Genomic DNA, 23737 nt, shown 5'->3' on the forward strand with positions numbered 1-23737 from the left:
TCAAAAATACAACTTGCCTAATAATTCTGCACTCCCTGTATATTCACATTAGAAGAGATTTATCAAAACTGTTGTAAAAGAAAACTAGCTTAGTTGTCCATAGCAGCTAATCAGATTCCCCCTTTCATTTTGCAAACGACCTGTGAAAAATGAAAGGTGGAATCTGATTGGTTGCTATGGACAACTAAGGCTACTTTCACACTAGCGGCAGGACAGATCCGACAGGCTGTTCACCCTGTCGGATCTGTCCTGCCGCTATTTCGCCGCGCCGCCGGACTGCCGCTCCGTCCCCAATGACTATAATGGGGACGGGGCGAAGCACGGCAGTGCACGGCGAGAGGCCGCCGGACTAAAAGTACTGCATGTCCGACTTTTTAGTCCGGCGGCCTCTCACCGCGCACTACCCTAATGTGCCGGAGCTCCGCCCCCGTCCCTATTATAGTCAATGGGTATGGAGCGGCAGTCCGGCGGCACGGCGAAATAGCAGCAGGATGGATCCGACAGGGTGAACCGCCTGTCGGATCCGTCCTGCCGCTAGTGTGAAAGTACCCTAAGCCAGTTTTCCTTCATACCAGTTTTGATAAATCTCCGCCATTTTTTTTTTTAATCCAGGGGATCAAAATCTGTACAGACCAAATACTTCTGCCAGCTGAGCATTTGCTACAGTTGTATGGAGTCTAAGCAATCCTTTGTGATTTACATACTGTACATTAGCTACATAAACCTGCCTTCTCTTCTGGTACTGTGCTACTAATGTTCACTGCAGAAATAATATATCAGCCTGGAGTCGATTACTGGCTCACCAACTTTATAGACCGGCCACATGAATTTCATCAGCTGCATTTTCACTCAAGTGGAACAAGAAGAAACAATTATATCATATTTCCAAACCATTTTATGTATCCAAAACACTTTTTTCTGATCTTTTTTATTTGGTCTTTTATACTTTTGTATTAGGTAGCACATATTTAGATGTCTAATAGGTACAGTACATATCCCAGCATTTGTATGCATTGCTGGGATATACGGTCATTTTTGCCACTGTCCCTTTCATATTGTCTTTCAGTTAATGGATATTTTATGTGCCATGTATTCATTACATTCTCTTCTTCTCTCTGCTTAATGCTCTAGGTTTCCTGAATGTGCTTGTGAATCAGTGCTGGAAGGAGCGCTGGTGCCGTTTAAAGGGACAGACTCTCTATTTCCACAAAGACCGCAATGATCTCCGGACTCATGTTAATTCGATCGCGCTACGTGGCTGTGAAGTGTCACCAGGCTTTGGGCCTCAGCATCCATTTGCTTTCCGGATACTACGTCAAAATCAAGAAATCTCTGTCTTAGAGGTATACTCCTGTTTTGTACTTTTAAATATTATTGCCAATATTTATAGGGAACATAAGACATAATATAGGAGAATATATGACATCATAGTCATGTCATATCTATAAACCTCTTAATACAAGCCAATGGCATGCACTGTTGGACAATGAGCGATGTCCGACAGCGACCAGGGGTCCCTTTTATAAGAAATATTTGTGATGCCAGTTGCAGTGAAGCAACAATGGGACGAAGTTCTTTTAAGAAATGGTGTTGGTGGTGGTACCCAGGTGTTGGAATGGCCCAGTGGTATAGGGTGGCCTATAATGTTCCTTAATGTTTTGTGCACGTGTCACGATGCCCCTACGTGGATACTCTGGACCCCAGGAGTTGTCTTCTGCAGCATAAAAAGAGGATAAGTTAACTTGGGGATAAAGAATAAATTGAGTCCAGGCCTTGTGATGAAGTTGAAAAGCAGCTTTACTTTCAATAAACGTTTCTCCAAACGATTTACAGATTTACTTTTTCTTCGCTCCCAGCAGGCTTTAGCATGAGGAAAACTGTGGCAGGCAAACTCCTCTCTGCTACATCTGTCGCTCTCTAGCTCTGATGCGCTGACAGGCTTAAATAGAATCTCTGCTTCTGCAGGATGCTGCAACTTCTCTCTGTAGTCTGACTCTAGCTTAATCCAGGGAACTGGCCTCTGAGGCTCCAAGCTGTGGTCTCTATATCCAGCAATGCTGAAGGTGCTCTAGCTGGATTAGACATGGCACGTCCAGCAGGGACGTGCTCCTGCACAACCATCCTTAGCAGTGAGTAAGCTGGAACTTACCTCTAACTAACTAGTCCCCTCCCCTCCTTAGAGGGAGAGTTAGAATGGAAAGAAAGGTTTCATTCTCTCTAAGTGTAGCTCTGCCATGCATGCTTGCCAACGCAAGTGTGAAACGGCCCTGACATGGTAACCTCCTTTTCATCTTTTCAGCTGGGCTCCTCTTCTGTCCTCCAAGATGGCTGAAACACTTCTCATACTAACTGATGTATACTATGCCTGGTTAGGCCAAGATGCTTCTGCTCACATGAGCGGCGCTGTCCAATCCGATGGTAGCAGGAAGTGTCTTGGGCTACCAAATACACAGTATGCATAAAATAGTCTAAGAAGCGGTGCAGACATCTTGGATGTAAGAAGAGGAGCCTGGGAATTAGCAGATCTGCAGCTAAGAAGATGAAAAAGAGGTCACCATGCAAGTGTTCTGTTCATTCTCCAGTTAAAGTGAATTATTAAGACAAATTTCCAGCTATGTAAATTAAGAGCTTGTCTTACTTCAGCAAATGGCATTTATCATGTAGAGAAAGTTAATACAAGGCACTTACTAATGTATTGTGATTTTCCATATTGCTTCCTATGCTGGCTGGATACATTTTTCCATCCCATTATACACTGCTCTTATCCATGGTTACGAAACGACCACCCTGCAATCCAGCAGTGGTGGTCGTACTTGCGCATTCTAGAAAAAAAGCCCCAGCCTATGTAAACTCCTATGGTCCCGGCCACCAAGAGGCTGGCACTTTTTCTTATAGTGTGCAAGCATGGCCTTCACTGGTGGATTGCAAGGTGGTCATAACCATGGAAATGAGCAGTGTATAATGTGATGGAAAAATGAATCCAGCCAGCAAAGGAGGCAATATGGACAATCACAATACATTAGTAAGTGCCTTATATTAACTTAAATAAATGCCACTTGCTGAAATGAGACAACCCCTTTTAAAGCAATTCTATATACTATGCCTCAATATAAAATGGGTTGGAATTTGTTGGTATCATTAACCTTTACGCCATACATTATACATTTCACATGCAGATGCCTTACAAATTATTTGTGTTTTTAAAGGCCAATAGTTCTGAAGAAATGGGTCGATGGCTGGGTCTTCTACTTGCTCAAACAGGCTCTAAAACCAAGCCTGAGGCCCTGCACTATGACTATGTAGACGTGGAGACAATAGCCAACATAGTGACCGCTGTTCGTCACTCTTTCATGTGAGTTATTTGGGCGAGATACAAATAAAATAAGTGTGGAGGCCAACCCGTATGATATACTAATAGCATATTTCATTTCTTACTTTCAGGTGGGCAAAATCCTCACACAGTGACAGTAGTGACTCTCGAATCTATGATGATGTCGCCTATGAAAAGGTATATACTGATGTGAGTTGTTCAGCTCTAATTTTTCTTCACGACCCATGCCACAATGCTTTTGTAATTCTCTATAGTTACCACTAGTGGGAGTCAGTGTACGTTATTTTATCCACTGATGTTTTCAGATTGAAGACCCAAAACGCTCACAAGGAGGAACACAAGTGAAGCGCCATGCCTCTTCTTGCAGTGAGAAATCCCGCAGGTTGGACCCTGAAGTTAAAGTCAAACGCCATGCTTCAAGTATGCACTGCACCTTAAGTATTATTTTCAGCTTTAGTATGCCAATGACTCCAAACATGCTGCTAAAAGAAAGTAGATAATACATTAAAGACACAAAATCAGCAGAGAGATGCTGATGACAACATTTTCTGCTCTGACTTCTGTTTGGTGCGGTGTTGTCATAGAAAGCTTATGTGGATTCAATCCACCATCTTCATCCATACCTACGATGCATTTGGAAAGTCTTCAGACCCTTTCACTTTTTACACATTATGTTATGTTGCAGCTTTGTGCTAAAATTAAAAAAAAAAAATGTTTTCCCCCATCAATCTGCACTCAGTACTCCATAATGAGAAAGTCCTTAAGTCCTGAGTAAAGGGTCTGGACACTTATGTCAGTGCAATATTTTACTTTTTCAATAAATTTGCAAAGATTTTGAACATTTTCTTTCACTTTCTCGTAATGCGGTATTGAGTGCAGAATGATTGGGAAAAAATTTGAGCACAAGGCCACAACATAACAAAATGTGAACAGATTTAAAGCGTCTGAAGACTTTCTGAATGCATTTGTATATCCTAACACTATTCTTGACAGTGCCATTTGGGTACATATATGTAGACCTTTAGCCAAATAGTGATTTGAAACCACATAACCACTACAATGAGAAGTGCACAAGCTGTCACCAGAATTTGCCGTGGGCATCCTAAGGTTTTGGGCAATTATATGTACAAATTAAAGGGGATGTCCATGGAGTAAAAATTATTGGAAAAGACTTAATTGTGGGCTAAAAAAATAAAAGAAGCCATACTTACCTACTGCCTTTCCAATTCTGAAGCTTAAGATAAAATATAACTTTATTAATCCTTATACAGGAAAATTGCATTGTAATTACAGCAGACATACATGTATGGATGATTCAAAAATGAAAAAAGAGAATAAGATCGCACATCCACAAGCTTAGCTTTGATCTATAACTGCTTCTCAGCAAAATTTAATATCGCTTCTCAGCACAATAAATTTGACGTGGCACTGGCTGGCGACCACCGGCACCACAGCTCCACACCAGCACTCGGCGGGATCCAGCCACCACCAGAGCAGCGCCACAGCAACAACAGCCGCCACCCAGCACCGCACCGTGTGAACAGTTGTCAAAGCTCACATTGTTACCTGCTCTCAGAGACTCAGACTGAGGGCTGGTAGGTCACTTCACACTTATATTCAGGCTGTTTACACTGTGTGGCGCTGCGCTGGTGGGTTAGTGGGACCCGGTGCCAGGGTGGCATTGCCAGGCAGCAGGGGTGCTGTTTGGCGGCTGGATCCCAGCGCCTGCTGGTGCGGAGCTGTGGCGCCGGCAGTCGCCAGGCAGTGCTACACCAAATTTAGAGTAGGTCCCACTCCAAGAGGCAACCTTGGCGCAGTGAGTGGGCTTATGCCTTTTGATCAAAAAGTACACTAATGCCTCTTATATAGCATGCAGTATAGGGGGCCGTACACTAATTAGTGCGCTGAGAAGCAAGGTTAATGTTGCTGAGAAGCAGTTATAGATCAAAGCTAAGCTCGTGGATGTGCGATCTAATTCTCTTTTTTCATTTTTGAATCATACATGTATGGCCACTTACTTAAAGAATGGCACACAACAGCAACACAATACTTGATATAAATAAATGCCTAAATAGTTAATACAAAATTAATATAATAGCACTCAACATTTCTCTTATGTAGTGCGATACCCGAGGGCAGGAAGATCTCCTATATAGATCAGTTCCACATTGCATCTGGATATATCAGTTGCTAAATGTACTACACGGGTCCCTCAACACAGAATATACCAGATGACCTGGGTTCCGAGCAATAGCCCTGAACTTCTGTATTATTTTATGCTCTAATACATCTTCAAAACCTTCAGTACGACCTTCTACCATACTGGTCTTTGTAAACAATAAATTAGCATAATTTGTTTGCATCTCCAACCCAATACTACAAAAAACACTGCATTAGCCATTGCTGCTTGATAAAACATTTCCAACATTTTTCCACTTTTCCGCTTCCATATTACGTTACATGACCTGAACCTCCATTTCCTTCGTTTTTGCTACTTTAAGAACCGGACTATTTAGCTGGTACCATCCCAGAAAATCCTCAACAATTTTTCTGCATTCCAATTCAAATCCTCCTTTTACACAGTCAACTACCACCAAATCATCAGAAGACTTCCACAGATTACTTAATTCAGTGTCATACATAAAATCAGTAGTATACAAGGAAAACTTTATCCATTCCCACTTTCGATTTGTTAGCAAACTGAAATGGGTCTAAACAAGGGCAACAATAGACAATAGTTCACTCAACATCAACCTCTCCAACACCTTCATGACATGCGATGTTAAGGCCACTGGACGGTAGGGGTTCAGATTTGTCGATATATTCACTTTTGGTACAGGAACCATGCAAGAAGTTTTCCATAATACCGGCACAGTCCCAAGACTCCATTTAACTAACTGGCAAGAAACATCACAAAGTTTCCCAGCACAAACCTTCAAGACCCTTGGCAATATGTCATCTAGACCATTGAATGTACCCATTTATAATTCCTATAGAAGTCAGCACCATACATAAATAATCAGTCATACCTACCCTATCCATAGCTACGTCTACACCAAGGTCAACCAACTCAGACACGTTCACAACACTAAATCTATTAAAATAATGATTCATTTCACCATGCCCTATATCCTGCTCCACCTTAAAAAAAAACATAATTTCTTTCTTCCCAGCCCACACTGCCCTGAAGTTATTACTCTGCAATCTCCTCTCCAATTTCCTCCAATACACATCCTTATTTAACGAGCAACTTCTTCTGTACACCTTTAGTTTCGTCCTTGTCCCCTGTTCTAAATGCCTGCTTCATCCTGTTCAACAGGATTTTCAGTTCCAATGTAATCCATGGCTTATTATTCAGAATGCACCCAACTCTTTCAAGAGGAATTATAGTATCAGAAGAAAAGATCATATAAACCATCACCCCATTTACAGATATTTAATGTCTCCCTCTTCAAGTGCCCTAAACAGAATCCAGTCCATAGTTTCAAAAGGTGATTCCTCCTTAGCCTCCACTGTCCACCTCCTAACACTCTTACTGGCGACCTTAGAATCAGAGGATACACGGCTAAATCAAATTCGGATCTGATCTCCCCAATGGTGGTAATGCAGTTGAAACATATGCATCAGTGACATTGGCATACAAAAGGTTACGTATACTGCTGTCCCTCGTCATACACGTGACATATTACTGAAACTTTGGTAGAACAGAATCCATAGATGCATGGTTAAAATATCTAAAGATAAACGATAGCAAATCTGAATGGTGCATTTGCATGCTAGCAACAGTGTTCACAACCACTTCACAAACCGTGCTAGTGTCAGAAGATGGAAGAATATCCACCAATACTATGGTAACTAGATGAAATTCCCTTGGTAAATAATATGGCCTTAATCCGACCACCAGCATCTCAACATTCCTACAGCAATGTCAATCTTTAATGGTTACATGATTCTGATTACACCATCTCAGGTTCATGCAGATAGCCAAACCTCCTCCTTTCTTCTTTCCACCAGCATGCACATCCCTGATTTATCATTTGAAACCCAGGGAATCTGGAATTTCATCACTTTGCTAGGTCTCTGAGAGAAACAATAATTCTCCATACACTCGCTGATTCATCACAAGAGCTTTCAGTTCATTCCCTAATGATCTAACATTATTAGCAATCCTTGAAACCAGCTCGGCAGCCAGAAAATGGCCTCCGTATCTCCCTCTGTACCCAGAACCGGCACCGAAACACACCAATACAAAGCCAAGCCTGAGAATAACAAAGCCAAGCCTTAAGGGGAACAGTAGACATGTATTGGGGAGCATATACCTCCATTAGTCCTGCTCCACACATTGATATTGTACATTGTGTCCAATTAGTCCATTAAGAGACCTCCCAAAACTCACATATCCAACTTCAGGGACAAATAATCCATAATTGAAGGCGTGTAGTTTATTAAGTGCACAACCATAATTACATAGTCCAGTCAATCCATAAAATCCATTAAATGACAACTCCATACCCCAACTGACCGATTCACTCCAGGGCACATAATGCAGTAAATATGGCAGCCTGTCGTAATGCCACTATTTCCCAACTGCAGGAGGCCTGATTTTGTAGATGATACAATCCAGCAAAGTACTGGGACCCCGCTGGTCTTTGTTTCCTTGTCCTATGTTGACATAGTGGAAATACCTGGAGATGCCTGCTCAGATAATCACTGGTTCCGGCAGGCCACCATTGTGGTGAAGCTGAATATCACTTTAGTTTTTTATCCCATTCTGAGGCCTTTCTCAATAATTATTATGCTTTAGGCTACTTTTACACTGGCGTTTCTGGGTCCGCTTGTGAGATCCGTTTCAGGGCTCTCACAAGCGGCCCAAAACGGATCAGTTTAGCCCCAATGTATTCTGAATGGATAAGGATCCTTTCAGAATGCATCAGTTTGCCTCCGTTCAGCCTCCATTCCGCTCTGGAGGCGGACACCAAAACACTGCTTGCAGCGTTTTGGTGTCCGTCTGACAAAACTGAGCCAAACGGATCCGTCCTGACTTACAATGTAAGTCAATGGGGATGGATCAGTTTTCACTGACACAATATGGTGCAATTGAAAAAGGATCCGCCTCCCATTGACTTTTAGTGTAAGTCAAAACGGATCCGTTTGCATTATCATAAACATTATCATGGTAATGCAAACAGATTCGTTCTGAACAGATATAAGCGTTTGCATTATCGGTGCGGATCTGTCTGTGCAGATACAAGACGGATCCGCACCTAACGCAGGTGTGAAAGTAACCTTAGACAAACGCTTTTAGGCTGGGCCACACGACGTGCTGCACGACAGTAAGTCTCAGAAAAGTTGCACAACCAAAGATATTTGAGAAATTTGTCAGCAACTTGCGCACTCAGCTATTTTCGGAATTCCCATAACAATGGATTGAGAGGACACCATACATGATGGGTGCAGTTCTTTTAGATAGTATTAGGTCCTAGAGTTGGGACCTGCACCTATCAAACATTTATGGCATATCCATAAATGTCTCAGATGGGACAACAACCCCTTTAATGAATTTATCTTGTGTTACATATAACCCCAGAGGTCCTATGTACTTTGAGTTTACACTCCCAAATACCAACATAGCTATGTTTCATTACCCTCTAACCTCAATATTCAACCGGTAAAAAGACACAAAATCCCTGTAGGGGCACTACTTATTGCAACTTAAAAAGCATAAACTTTATTGAATCAATGTTAAAATAATGGTCTCTAATAAACCATAACCCCACAATACTAAAACTCTCAGGTACTGCGCTGGTTTATAAATTACTTTTTCTTCTAATTCCCTCAACAATGTAATTTATAAACCAGCGCAGTACCTGAGAGTTTTAGCATTGTGGGGTTATGGTTTATTAGAGACCATTATTTTAACGTTGATTCAATAAAGTTTATGCTTTTTAAGTTGCAATAAGTAGTACCCCTACAGGGATTTTCGGTCTTTTTTCACCGGTTGAGTATTGAGGCTTTGCCTCCCGAGGGTCTCTACTAGGGCCCATATAGCAGTGTTTATTACCCTCTAACCACTCCACCATAATAGCTATAACGTGAAAAGGCAACATAAAGAATAGATACTTAAAGGATTTGACCACTTTCTGGCTACTGTTGATCAATGTGTTTGTAATATGACTATATGGTACTTACTAATATAGCCTTTGATAATATTTTGTGCCATTTCTTATATTTCATACAGTATGCCCCCCCTCTTGAAAAACATTTGTGCTGTCCACATGGATGTCCTAAGATGGCTGCTGATGGAGGATCATGTGACCAGGCAAATCACTGAGTCTTCTCCATTCAGATAAACTACACCTGCCATCTGTACTTGCATTGTCTTTAGTTTAGGGCAGTGGTTTAGAAGGGAGGAGGCTGAATGACCCTCCATCAGCAGCCATCTTATAGACAGGATCTCTATGAAGACAGCACAGATTGGCCCAACTAGGGGAAACTACTTATGAAATATAGAAAATGGCACACAATGTCAACAAAAGCGCCATATAGTCATCTTACGTACACATTGGTCAACAGTAGCCAGAAAGTGGCCAACCCCCTTAATAAGTAATGAATAAATACCAAATAGCCATTTTCACAGATGCCTTGTTTTCGTCTCTGGTAACTAGAACCCTATATAACCTCATTCTGCTTCAGATGCCAACCAGTACAAATACGGTAAAACCAGAGCTGAGGAGGATGCTCGCAAGTTTGTGAAAGAGAAAGAACGTCTGGAAAAGGAGAAAGAAGCGATCAGAAACAAGTTGGTAGCACTGAGGAAAGAAAGAAGAGAGCTGAAGGAGATGTTGAAGAATAGCACAGGTAAAATAAGTAACATATATGACACAAAACTAAACTTCTATTAAAGCGGTATTCTCATCTCAACATTTATGGCATATCTACCCCCAGGGTATGCCCTAAATGTTTGGTAGTAAGTGTGCTTGGCTTTTTTTTTAGAACTCCCAAAAAAAGTGAATTGAGAGAACTGCTCATGCACGGCCTTCTCTCTATCCACAGCAGCCTTTAGTTGGTAACCAGTTCGCAAAATGGAAATGGTACCTGCACCTATTGGACATTTAGGGTGTAGCCACACGTTCAGGTTTCCTGATGTGAATTCAAGATAGAGAAGTCATATCTGCCGTTTAAACTTTCACTGCCATTTATACTTCATGATCCACTCCTGATTGTGGACTCCAAAACTGCACCAGGAAACCTAAAAGTGTGACTATATTTAAGAAAAGCTTCACATATTCGTGACATAGTTCTGGTGAACATTCCCTGGGTTTGATTTTTTTAGGTGAAAGGAACCTATACATTCTGAATGAACTGTTTATGACTTTATAAATTAGTTATCTGGTGGAAAAAAATGAGGTACAGTATTCATATTACGCCAATGTCACAAGCCTAAGTCCATGTTATATCCCACTCATGCTGAGGAAAAAAATCGTATTGCGAATTTTAAAAAACACAGCATTGTCATTACTGTCACAGATTCTTCAAAAGCCTCAAATTAGCCCCACTGAATGTATGCAGACCCTCGGGCCAATCCGAAACAGAAATCTGAATTTCCTGTACAATGCACAGCAGCATGTGGGATATCCGTGCCGTGTAGACATACCCTAATTGTAATCAGTTCACCCATCAAACCATACTAATAAATATGTATATAATTATAGTCCATACATAAAAATGTGTTTATCGGCTCATATATGGATTGAAACCCATTACAGGTAGATCATGGTTAAATAATGCACGTCCTACCTATGGCCTTCTGCCTCAGGTTCTGAGAAATCATAGACATCTGTCTATCAAATTTTTCAGTTAGAAAACATCTATAGTTATTTAATCATGCGGTTCTGGGTTATGCAGTGACTGACGATTACGATGATCCAGTATAGTACTAAAGCAGTGGTCCCCAACCTTTTTTGTACCAGCGACCGGTTTCATGTAGATAACCGGGTCCAGTTTCATGCATACATAAAAAAACACAATGATTAATAATTCAGTTTAGGCCCCCCCTCAGTGACTTACAGGTGATGTCTCCTCTGGCTGAAGTTGTTCACTTTCCTTTTTTTCTCAGTCCGGCACAGAAGACGTCTCTTGACCACAAATTGTTTCTGCAAAATTGAACACACCTATTTAGTATTAATGCCTCTTTTTCTGCCCCTAATTAGTAATCATCCCCATTTAGGCCCCAGTCGATCTAATGCCCCCCAGTAGTGCCCTATGTATATATAATGCCCCCAGTAGTTCCCTCTTCACATATAATGCCCTCAGTAGCAGCCTTTTACATATAATGCCCCCCAGTAGCGGCCTCTTCACATATAATGCCCCCCCCAGTAGCAGCCTCTTCACATTTAATGCCCCCCATAGTGCCGTCTTTACATATAATGCCCCCAGTAGTGACCTCCCCTGTAGTTTCCCAGTAGTGTTCACAAAATGATCACCTCCCTCCAGCAGTCTGCGATGCAGGCCTTTTCCAGACCTTTTGCCTGCGTTACAGTACAGGCGGTTGTGAAAGTCATTGCGACCTCCTGTGCCAGGTCTCTAGCGTGATGACATTGTGTAGGAGGTCAGGATGATGTCATCATGACGATACTGCACCTTAGCACAGCTTCATAGGCCTCAGGCCTAGCGGCCTTCATGAGGCTAAACGGCGCGGCACAGGAGATAATAGTTTCCATGCCCGACCTTCCACCCTGGGGCTCCCTGCAGACCAGTACCTGATGGTCGATGGGCCGGTACTGGTCCGCGGCCCGTTGGTTGGGGACCTCTGCTCTAAAGTATTAGTATCAACCAAGGATGACTTATGGGAAGGGTAGCCTTGCATCGCCATGTCACTTTTCAATAAAAGTATACAGTATACATCACTCATGTTCTCTTTTTGTATTCAGGAAAGCAGCAGCAAGATCTAGAGGCAAGATTAGCCTCATTAGAAGAACAATGTAAGGATAATGAGAAGAGCCGTGTAGATTTGGAGCTACAACTTACAGAAGTGAAGGAGAATCTAAAGAAGTCCATAGCTGGAGGTCCATCACTTGGGTTAGCAGTGACGGGCAAAGCAGAGAATACAGTGAGTATTCTTGAAGTTAGTTTTCATATTAGATGACTAACCAGGGCCAAGTAGGTAAAAGAGCTTGTGGTCAGCAGTTTTCAACTGTCTATTAGATTGTATGTAAGGGACTGAGCTAATCGAATCTACAATTACTGGTGAACTACTAAAGACACATAAGGGGGTGCTTTATGATTGGAGAGGATAGGGGCCAAAGTACTGTTTTTGCCTGGTGGCCCTCTGGTGTCTGTATCCAACTCTTAGGTGCTTGACCATCTTATTCACTTAAGGCCTCATGCACACGACCGTTGTGTGCATCCGTGGCCGTTGTGCCGTTTTCCGTTTTTTTTTCGCTGACCCATTGACTTTCAATAGGTCCGTGGAAAAATCGGAAAATGTACCGTTTTGCAGCTCCTCCTACTGGTAAGTGACAGATCATTAAGCAATGCCCCGCACAGACCTGTCACTTACCAGTAGGAGGAGCTCCCGGCCGGTCACAGACAGCGCAGCAGGTAAGTATGATGCTTCTAATATTGTAATATTGCTAAGTAACCATGGCAACCAGGCCTGCAGTAGCGTCCTGGTTGCCATGGTTACCGATCGGAGCCCCAGCGATTAAACTGGGACTCCGATCGGAACTCTCCGCTGCCACCAATGATCGGGCGGGGGGGGGGAGGCCGCACAGTGGCCACCAATGAAATTACAATAGAGGGGGGGAGGGGGGCCGACGGAGGCTGCACACTGGCCACCAATGATATTACAATAGAGGGGGGGGGCGCACACTAGCCACCAATGATATTACAATAGAGGGGGGGAGGGGGGCCGACGGAGGCCGCACACTGGCCACCAATGATATTACAATAGAGGGGGGGCGGGGGGGCCGCACACTGGCCACCAATGATATTACAATAGAGGGGGGCTGACGGAGGCCGCACACTGGCCACCAATGATATTACAATAGAGGGAGGGAGGGGGGGCCGGGGGGGGCGCACACTGGCCACCAATGATATTACAATAGGGGGGGCGGGGGGGGCCGCACACTGGCCACCAATGATATTGAAACTGGGAGGGAGGGGGGTCTGCCCCCTGCTACCTGGCAGCCCCTGATCTCTTACGGCACCTGAAGGGTTAATTGTGCTGATCACAGCCCCCTGTAAGAGATCGGGTGCTGCCAGGCAGCAGGGGGCAGTCATGTACACAGTTCGTAGTATATTCTAACTAGAAGCGTCCCCATCACCATGGGAACGCCTCTGTGTTAGAATATACTGTCGGATATGAGTTTCACGATGTAACTCAAATCCGATGGTATATTCTAACATAGAGGCGTTCCCATGGTGATGGGGACGCTTCAAGTTAAAATATACCATCGGATTGGAGAAAACTCTGATCCTATGGTATATTAACTCCTGACTTTACATTGAAAGTCAATGGGGGACGGATCCGTTTGAAATTGCACCATATTGTGTCAACGTCAAACGGATCCGTCCCCATTGACTTGCATTGTAATTCAGGACGGATCCGTTTGGCTCTGCACGGCCAGGCGGACACCAAAACGACATTTTTTTCATGTCCGTGGATCCTCCAAAAATCAAGGAAGACCCACGGACGAAAAAACGGGTCACGGATCACGGACCAACGGAACCCCGTTTTGCGGACCGTGAAAAAATACGTTCGTGTGCATGAGGCCTAAGTGGCAATAAACCCTCAAACTGACAGCTTTTTCTCCCAACTCCCCATATACATGCACGTGCAATGCATTTGGGAAGTGTTTGGGCCCTTTAATTTTTTTCACAGTTTGTGATACTGCAGCCCTGTGTTAATATAAAAAAATAATTTTTTTTCCCATCTGCACTCAATAACCCATAATGAGAAAGTGAAAATAGAATTGTAGAAATTTTTGCAAATTTTATTAAAAATTAAAAACTAAAATTTCAGATGGACATAAGTATTCAGACCTTTTGCTATGACACTAGAAATTTAGCTCCTGTTTTTCTTGATTATATTTAAGATCTTTCTATACTTTGATTGGAATCCACTTGTGGTAAATGCAGTTGACTGGACATGATTTGTCTATATAAGGTCTCACAGCTGAGAATGCATATAAGAGCAGACACCAAGCCATGAGGAACAGAGAACTGCCTATAAGGCCTCTTGCACACGAACGTATTTGTTCCGTGGCCGTATTGCGGGCAGCATACGGCGATTCCGCAATACACGGGGAACCAGCCGTGTGCATTCCGCATCACGGATGAAGACTCATTCACTTGAATGGGTCCGCAAATCCAGAGATGCGGTGCGGAACGGCATGGAACGGAAGCATGGAACCCCACGGAAGTACTACGGAGTGGTTCCGTGGGGTTCCGTTCCACAATGCATGGAACGGAACGAATACGTTCGTGTGCAAGAGACCTTAAGCTTATAAACAAGATTGTGTGGAGCACAGATTTTAAGAACGGTGAAAGAAAAAAAAAAGAGAGAGATGACCAAGACCTTATGGTCACTCTGGCTGAGCTGCAAAGATCCTGTGTGCAGATTAGAGAAACTTCCAGGGGATCAACCATCATGGCAGCACTCCACCAATCTGGGCTTGATGGCAGAGAGGCCACAAAAAAGACTTCTCAGTAAAAGACACATGAAAGCCCACCTGGAGTTTGCAAAAAAAAGCACCTAAAAGACTGAGTGTGAGCATCATGTCTAGAGGAAACCAGGCACTGCTCATTACCTGCCCAATACCATCCTTAGGCAATAACAGGGTTATAACGGAACATAACGATATACATAGGATGGAATGCAAAACGGAAGCCTTTAAGAGGCATTCCGTTTTGCTCCGTCCTAATAGAAGTCTATGGGAAAACATAACGGATCCGTCTGGGTCCCGTTATGCAAGACGGAAAACAAAGATCTGTCAACAGGACTTTGTTTTCCGTCTTGCATAACGGGAACCAGACGGATCCGTTTAGATTCCCATAGACTTCTATTAGGACGGAGAGCAAACGGAATGCCTTTTAAAGGCGTCCATTTTGCATTCCGTCATAATGCAAGTCTATGGGCAGCAAAACGGATCCGTCCTTCCGTCTTATGGATTCCGTTATAACCCTGTTATAACGGAAAGCCATAACGGAATCCATAATGCTAGTGTGAACCCACCCTTACTGTGAAGCATAGTGGTGGCAACATCATGTTGTGGGGGTATTTTTCAGTAACTGGGATAGGGAGACTGGTCAGGGTTAAGGGAAAATTTTATGGAGCCAAGTAAAGACATAGGGACATATTTATCAAACTGGTGTAAAGTGAAACTGGCTTAGTTGCTCATAGCAACCAATCAGATTCCTCCTTTTGTTTTGGACAGCTCCTTTGGAAAATGGAGGAATCTGATTGGTTGCTATGGGCAACTAAGCCAGTTCTACTTTACATCAGTTTGATAAATGACCCATAATCTTAATGAAAGCCTTACCCAGAGTGTTCTGGACCTCAGACTGGCCCAAAGCACCCTAACTTGAACAAAACCAAACATCTCTGGAGAGATCTAAAAAAAGGTCTGTCCACCGATGGTCCCCATCCAACCTGACACAGCATGAGAGGATCTGCAGAGAAGAATGACAGAAAATTCTCAAATCCAGGTGTGCAAACCTTGTGGCATCATACCCAAGACTGGAGGCTATAAGCACTGCCAAAGGTACTGAGTAAAGGGTCTGAATACTTACGGTATCTCAATGCAATATTTTAGTTTTTCTCTTTCAATAAATTAGCAAAGATTTTGAACATTGTTTTCACTTTCTCATTATGAGGTATTGAGTGCAGAATGATGGGGAAAGGCTTGTTTTTTTTATTTTATTTTAGCACAAGGCCGCAAAATAACAAAATGTGAAAAAAGTTAAAGGTTCTTTTCAATTGCACTGTATGTGTTTTCAATGGGGACAGAAGTTGGTTGATGGTTGAACAGCAGTTGAACAAACATCTGGTGAACGTTTCTTTCACAGACGTTGCCATATACATTTTAGTCCATATTGGCAGTTACAGTTGTTAAATTTGCCCATACCCGTTCAATGAAACTGGGCGATGGATGAAAGCTCATTCTGGGGACATCCTTTCAAAGAAACATGTTTAGTCTACAATCTTTCTTTGAACTAAATATTTTTTATTAGACGAAAATATTAAACTCGGCCGACTTCTTTTCAGGAGATAATGCTCTGTCATTGGTCAGCTATAACTCTCAACCAACGAATATTCGTTTTGGTTGAAAACATCTTCTTACCGGCATCCTCTGTGGCCAATGAGGATGCCGGTAATTGATTTCAATATGCTGGGTCTCTCTGAAGAGACCCAGGGTATTGAAGCTGTAATCCTTATTTTGGCCAGGAGGTGGCAGGCAAACATAAGAAATTAGCAATTCTGCTCTCATCATGGATCTATAAGAAACATGATGGTTCAGAATAAAAAAAAAAACATTTTGTAGCATCATGAGCTACAATACCATAAAAAAGTAAAACAAACTGTTAAAGAATATATAAAAAAGTAAAAAAATAAAAAATAAAATCACCCCCCTTTCCGTAGAATAAAAAACAAAATACTTAAATAACAAAAAATATAAACATCATGGGCATCACCGCATCCAAAAAACGCCCGTACTATGAAAACATAAAAATATTTTTCCAATATGGCGAATGGCATAACGGAAAAAGGGTCAAAATGGCCGATTCGCCAATTTTTTCATCGCGTCTCTAACCCAAATAATGTAATAAAATGTGATAAAAAAATCACACACACTCCAAAATGGTATCAGTAAAAACTACAGATTATTCCACAAAAAATGAGCCCCCACACACCTCAGTAGAGAGAACTATAAAAAAAGTTCTGGGAGTCAGAATATAGTGATGTAAAATTTTAATTTTTTTTCAAAGTTTTGTTTATTTTAACACTATTTAGACATAAAAAAAAATACACATATGTGGTATCGTTGTAATCGTACTGACCCAGAGAATGAAGGGCCCAGTTGTGCTGCAAAGGGAATGCTGTAAAAACAAAACCCATAAAACTGTGGAGGAATTTAGTTTTTTTTCCAATTCCACCCCATTCAGAATTGTTTTGTCTCTTCCCACTACATTGCATGCCATATTAAATGGTGACATTAAAAAGTACAACTTGTCCCTCAAAAAATAAGACCTCATATGGATATGTGAACGGAAAAATAAAAAAATTATGGCTCAAAGAAGATAGAGAAGTAAAATGAAAACGCAAAAACAAAAAAACCTTCGGTATGCTCAGGATTGATGTGAATAGGGGCCTTTAGACCTGTGTTCACAAGTTCAACCTTTCTCAGACCAAATTGCCCCCTGGACTACTGAATTCAATTTTGCCTCACGAGGAAAATGAAAACACTGCTTACTGACCCCACAAGAGCAGCAACATAAACCCTTTTGATCACTACAGCTCCAAACTTACCTTATATCTTATTACTCTAGACACTAATAGACTACAAAATATGTCTGCTCCTGTCTTTCATTTTGTCATCCCTCTCTATAGTACATGACCATCTCTAACAACTAGAACCAGCCATGTACCTCACATGGATCCTCTGCTAGATTATGTTCTGCCTGGCATCTCAAGGCTGTGTCATTTCTGCAGCTCTCTCCTTGTAATGGTCACAATTCTACATTTCTGATTACATACAGTTACAAAAAGTATTGAGATATAGGTGCTGGTTTTAAAAATGTAGGCTATTTTTCATGGGACAACCCATTTAAAGGTAGGACATCATTACTGTTGTTAATAAAAAGTTAAGTTGTAGTAGAGGAATTAATTCTCCACTGTGATCAGAGCTGCTCTGATTGTGCATAATCCATTTTTATGGTAAGCATTAACTTTTTGCATTTTGTGACAATTTAAATTAATATTGAAATATTACTTCAGCAGCCAACAAAAACCCAACAAGAAAATGAGCGCCCTGTACCTGTCAACAGTGCTGCAGAGCTGAGACACAGAGCCCCATCCATAGCGACGACCAACAAAGGAAAGGTGCTCCAAAAGGCCAAGGTTAGTTATGTTCCACCTACAAAAAAGTTATGTACTAATTAAAGGTGTGTTTCTTGTAAGAGTCCAGTCACTAAGAAAACCAAACACCTATCCTTCAGCACTGTCTGGATATATTCTGTGCAGTCTTGGCCTAGGGCTTCACTAGCAACCTGAGACTTACTGTATTTTCAGTGGTCTGCAAAAACAAATGGTTCCTTTATTCCATTTTAGCGACATACAGATGCATATAGCAAACTGCCATGAAGTGGCCCTTCTCAAACCATGTCATTATAAATAGAACCATTTACAATTGCAATAAACTTGAGTCAGTGCAGTGGCTTCTTTCTTACAAGACCAGTCAGTAAGGTCAAGTTAAGGGCTAATGCACACAACTGTATTTTTTCAGTGTACTATCCATTTTTTTATGGATAGCATACTGACCCATTCATTTCTATAAAGTCATGCACACATCCGTCTGTTTTTGAGAACAGCCCTGGCTATTGATGGCCATGAGAAAATTACGGAATTGTTATTACATGAGGAATATAAGTAGCTACTAAAAGAGACATATCAGAAGAGGAGATCGGTCTTCTTTAACTTAATTTTAGACTAAGGGGGCAGGGGCGTAGCTATAGGGGGTGCAGAGGTAGCACTCTCTACCGGGCCCAGGAGCCTGAGGGGGCCCAAAGACCCTTGTGCCATATAAGAAGTTACACCTCTGGCTGGAGGGAAAGGGTGAAGTCAAGAATTTGGCATCGGGGGTGCCAATTAAATTTTACTCACAGGCAGCATGAAAGCTATGTGCTTCCCTGCCCCTGGTCACAAAGCCCTGAGGGAAGGGGGGGCCCAAGCTGAACTCTTACACTATGGTCCATGAGTCTTTAGCTACGCCCCTGTAAGGGGGGTCATTTATTATTAGATATATGTAAATTTTGTCGCAAAGGGAATTAGCATCCGAATCTGCAATTTTTCCCTGCTCACGCCAGGTCAAAAAAGGGGATGTGAAGGGGGGGGGGGGGAGTAGTATCATTTTCTACGCCTGTTTTTTGCCTTCCTCTGGATCAACTTGGAGGATAATAAACTGGACTAGATACACGTACAGTATGTGTTTTTTCAGCCCTACAAACTATGTTACTATGTATATGTATAGTATACGGATGAGTGTGAACAAGTCCATGATGAAAGATGGATGTTATACACAGAGATCCATTCTAACATAGTAACATATTTTATAAGGCTGAAAAAAAAGACATTTGTCCATCCAGTTCGGCCTGTTATCCTGCAAGTTGATCCAGAGGAAGGCAAAAAAAAAAAACTGTGAGGTAGAAGCCAATTTTCCCCACTTTAGGGGAATAAAAAATTCCTTCCCGACTCCAATCAGGCAATCAGAATAACTCCCTGGATCAACGACCCCTCTCTAGTAGCTATAGCCTGTAATATTATTACACTCCAGAAATACATCCAGGCCCCTCTTGAATTCCTTTATTGTACTCACCATCACCACCTCCTCAGGCAGAGAGTTCCATAGTCTCACTGCTCTTACCGTAAAGAATCCTTTTCTATGTTTGTGTACAAACCTTCTTTCCTCCAGACGCAGAGGATGTCCCCTCGTCACAGTCCTGGGGATAAATAGATGATGGGAGAGATCTCTGTACTGACCCCTGATGATATATTTATACATAGTTATTAGATCTCCCCTTAGTTGTCCTTTTTCTAAAGTGAATAACCCTAATTTTGATAATCTTTCAGGGTACTGTAGTCCACCCATTCCAGTTATTACTTTAGTTGCCCTCCTCTGGACATTCTCCAGCTCTGCTATGTCTGCTTTGTTCACAGGAGCCCAGAACTGTACACAGTACTCCATGTGTGGTCTGACTAGTGATTTGTAAAGTAGTAGGAATATGTTCTCATCACGGGCATCTATGCACTTTTTGATGCAACCCATTATCTTATTGGCATTGGCAGCAGCTGCCTGACACTGGTATTTACAGCTTAGTTTGCTGTTCACTAAAATTCCTAGGTCCTTTTCCATGTCAGTGTTACCGAGTGTTTTACCATTTAGTATGTACGGGTGACTTGCATTATTCCTTCCCATGTGCATAACCTTACATTTGTCAGTGTTAAACCTCATCTGCCACTTCTCTGCCCAATAACATTCTAGAGGTTATTAATATGAAATGATCAATATACTATAATAAATGGTCATTCATTTGTGTAATATTGTTATCCTAATGTGCTACTATTCTGTTTCAGGAGTGGGAAATGAAGAAATCATAAAGCACCGTTATCTTCTATATGAAAAACCAGTTGAACATGGAGCCAATGTCAAATGCATGTGCCTTAACAGAGTAAAAGTACAGAGATGGACAAAGGCAAGGAATGTACACTGGACTAACATTGTGAAAAGTAGATCTGGCATCATATAAACTCTGAAGGATGTATAAAATCAGTTCTTACATTAAAACAGGGTTTAATATAAATTAAATACATACAAAGGCCTTAACTTGATGAACTATGGTCATTGGAACATCACAGAGTCCATTAATACAAGTTGTGGAATGTCTACCCTCAATGGTGAAAGCAAGTGAATACATTTGGATTTTGAAGCAAAAAGAGACAACACCTGAAAAACAGTATTCTAAACTGTACCAAGAAAAATTTGGCCAGGACAAAGCCTTTATAACTGTGAATGTCTAGCAAATTGTCTACTGCAAATTGTCACTTGAAAGACTGGGCAGGGAAGGATGAAAGCTGCATATTGAGCTGTTTCTAATTGCTTTCTGTATAATGTACAATTCTATAATATAAAGTAAAGGAATATCATAGACGGAAGCAAATATTTATAGTTCACTGTATATGTTCTCCTAAAGAGGAACATCAGTATCATTTTACCTAATGACCGATCCAATACATCATGAGCGCTGGGAGTTGTATTACAAGGCGTTGAGATGTCTCGCCAAAGTCTCTTCAATGAGACATGTTCACTTCCGTAGACCGGCCCCAAAGGGAAAAACGGTCTTCAGATAGCCCATATACTAAATGCTATATTCACATTGATATCTACCTTTTCGGATTTGCCCTTTTGTTGTACTCTGCAAGTTCCATTGAAAATATATTAGAAGAGATTTGTAAAAACGCATGTGAAGAAGCATCAGGTCCCAGTTTTTTTAAAATGTGCCTTAGTAAAGTGGTATTTGTGTGATGGATGGACAACTATTGACGTCATTGTGTTAAGGGAGTGTTCTCATAATACGCTGTCATGGCCTATCACTAACATAAGCTGTAACCGTGTAATTGGTGGGCACCAACTTCTGGGACCCTTGAAGACAGAAGAATAAATGAACCTAGGTCCCTTCAGCTTATTCTCTGCATGGAAGTTCTCCCATTCACCTGTTGTGTGGTAGTTCCTTACAAGGTGGGTATGGATGAGGGTCGCTGTTTAGAGAAAATCTATTAGGGAGCTGCAGTGCTTTACTAGTGCTGTGGCCCCTTTATTCTAAGAGCCCTTTTCGACAGACAAATATCCTGCCCAATAATGAGTGCCGGTTGACAACAATATGTTGGTTGGCACTCATTAACTGCATGTCCATGCAGCAATCAATGCTCTGCATGAGAACGATCCATCACTACATAAATAATCCAACCAAAGTGTTTGCTCGTTTGTTAGGTGATCGGCAGCATGTTAACATGGGTCAAATAGCCATTTATAGGCCCCTTAGCAGCAGTTGGGGTCCCTGCAGTCGGACCCCACTAGTCAAGAACCACAACCATGGTGTATATGATTTTGAAAGTTTATGATATGTGATGGAGGACTGATAAAGTAGTGAGAACTTGGATCATAATGTATAGAATAGTGTGAAGGAACTCCCCCAAAAAAGCCCCCTTCTTGTCTGCATATTGTGCCATTGTACAAAGAGCTATATGCACTTTATGAGTCTTCCAAATGTTTTTCAATAAAAGGACAATGTACAGAATGACTGCGCTTTCTTCATTATTTCCATCCAACAATTCATCTGATGATATTCTTCAGAATTAATAAACCAAAGCCAGAAATACAAAAGTCATACTTTGGATTGCTGGATTTTGAAAGGAATGAAATTGTACATGTAAATGGAAATTGTTCATTTAACTCGAGCAATTCAATTCTGTTAATAGCGAAATTTTATACATATTCATTAACCAGGCCAGTGCCTTGAAGGACTAGCTCAGCTGAATGTAATGACATCTTTCACTTTGTGATCCATTGCTTCATTCTGGAGAAAGTCATTTTGATCCATATGCAAATGAGCAGTTAAAGGGGTTGTCTCATCATGGAAGAGGAGGGAGGGACTGGCAGAGGAAGCAGGAGGAGCAAGGATGTACAGAGTGTCTTGGGCCCGCCCTCAGTGCACTTAACTGATCATTTGCATATAGATTCAAATGACTTGTTCTCCAGAATGAAGCAATGTATCGCTAAGTGAAAGATATCATCACATTCAGCTGAGTTAACCCTACAAGGCACTGTGCCCGGTGGTGACAGATTCCCTTTAATGATTTAATTATTTCCACGTTTTCCACTGGAATGATCACAGAAGGTGTTGAACACTTCAGTAAATGACAGTGGACATCTGATGTGGACTATTTTGTCTTTGAAAACAATTGTTCTGCCCCCACCATGCTCACAATCTTTACCTCTTCACTATGGAAAGTCAGTGAAAAGGGGGATGGGAGAGGGTCTTAACCTAGACAGTCATTAACATTACCACACCTATACTACCAATTATCTTCCACCAGATGAAACCCCCATACCTGTTCTACATGCCTAAAGTGGCTTTCTGTTTACTGCTCTTTGTAGTTAATTGCTTTCCTACAGCAGGTGACGTCAGCGCTTTCCTGCAATAGTCTGACCACATATGGAGACAAGTAACCAGTATTCTTGTGTCACATTCTTTCCTGCCAGCAGGTTTGTGTTCACCTCAAGATTAAGGTTTACAACTTTACAACCAAACTACGACAATGAAAAAAATGTAAACTGACAATAAATGTTCTGTTCTATAAAACCCATTGACATCAATGGGAGCAGAAGCTGTAGAAACAAGCTCCCTCCACCACTAGGTGCTGTGTAGTTCTGGTGTCAACCTCTGGCAAAACTTGAACAGTGTAGACTTAGGCTACTGTCACACTCTCGTTTGGTGCGGATCCGTCATGGATCTGCACAGACGGATCCGTTCAGAACGCATCCGTTTGTATTATCTGTAACATAGCCAAGACGGATCCGTCTTGAACACCATTGAAAGTCAATGGAGGACGGATCCGTTTTCTATTGT

General features: G+C 41.8%; 1 protein-coding gene across 4 annotated transcripts in view; it reads left to right on the top strand.

Annotated features, from left to right (window-relative positions):
- The window catches only part of AFAP1L1 (actin filament associated protein 1 like 1), a 100576-nt gene extending 78171 nt beyond the window's left edge, over window positions 1-22405 (top strand). The window contains exons 11-18 of one of the 4 annotated variants that reach the window (XM_040406456.1): window positions 1132-1343; window positions 3207-3352; window positions 3442-3520; window positions 3637-3751; window positions 10025-10189; window positions 12262-12440; window positions 18330-18452; window positions 20685-22405. In XM_040406456.1, the coding sequence (XP_040262390.1) occupies window positions 1132-1343; window positions 3207-3352; window positions 3442-3520; window positions 3637-3751; window positions 10025-10189; window positions 12262-12440; window positions 18330-18452; window positions 20685-20708 (1043 nt within the window). In that variant the 3' untranslated portion in view covers window positions 20709-22405. The remainder of the gene's footprint in view (window positions 1-1131; window positions 1344-3206; window positions 3353-3441; window positions 3521-3636; window positions 3752-10024; window positions 10190-12261; window positions 12441-18329; window positions 18453-20684) is intronic. The other 3 variants (XM_040406463.1, XM_040406473.1, XM_040406480.1) reach the window with 3 other exon arrangements.
- Window positions 22406-23737: the final 1332 nt, after the last annotated feature.

Source organism: Bufo bufo, chromosome 1 (assembly GCF_905171765.1).
Source record: "Bufo bufo chromosome 1, aBufBuf1.1, whole genome shotgun sequence".
NCBI lineage: Eukaryota > Metazoa > Chordata > Amphibia > Anura > Bufonidae > Bufo > Bufo bufo.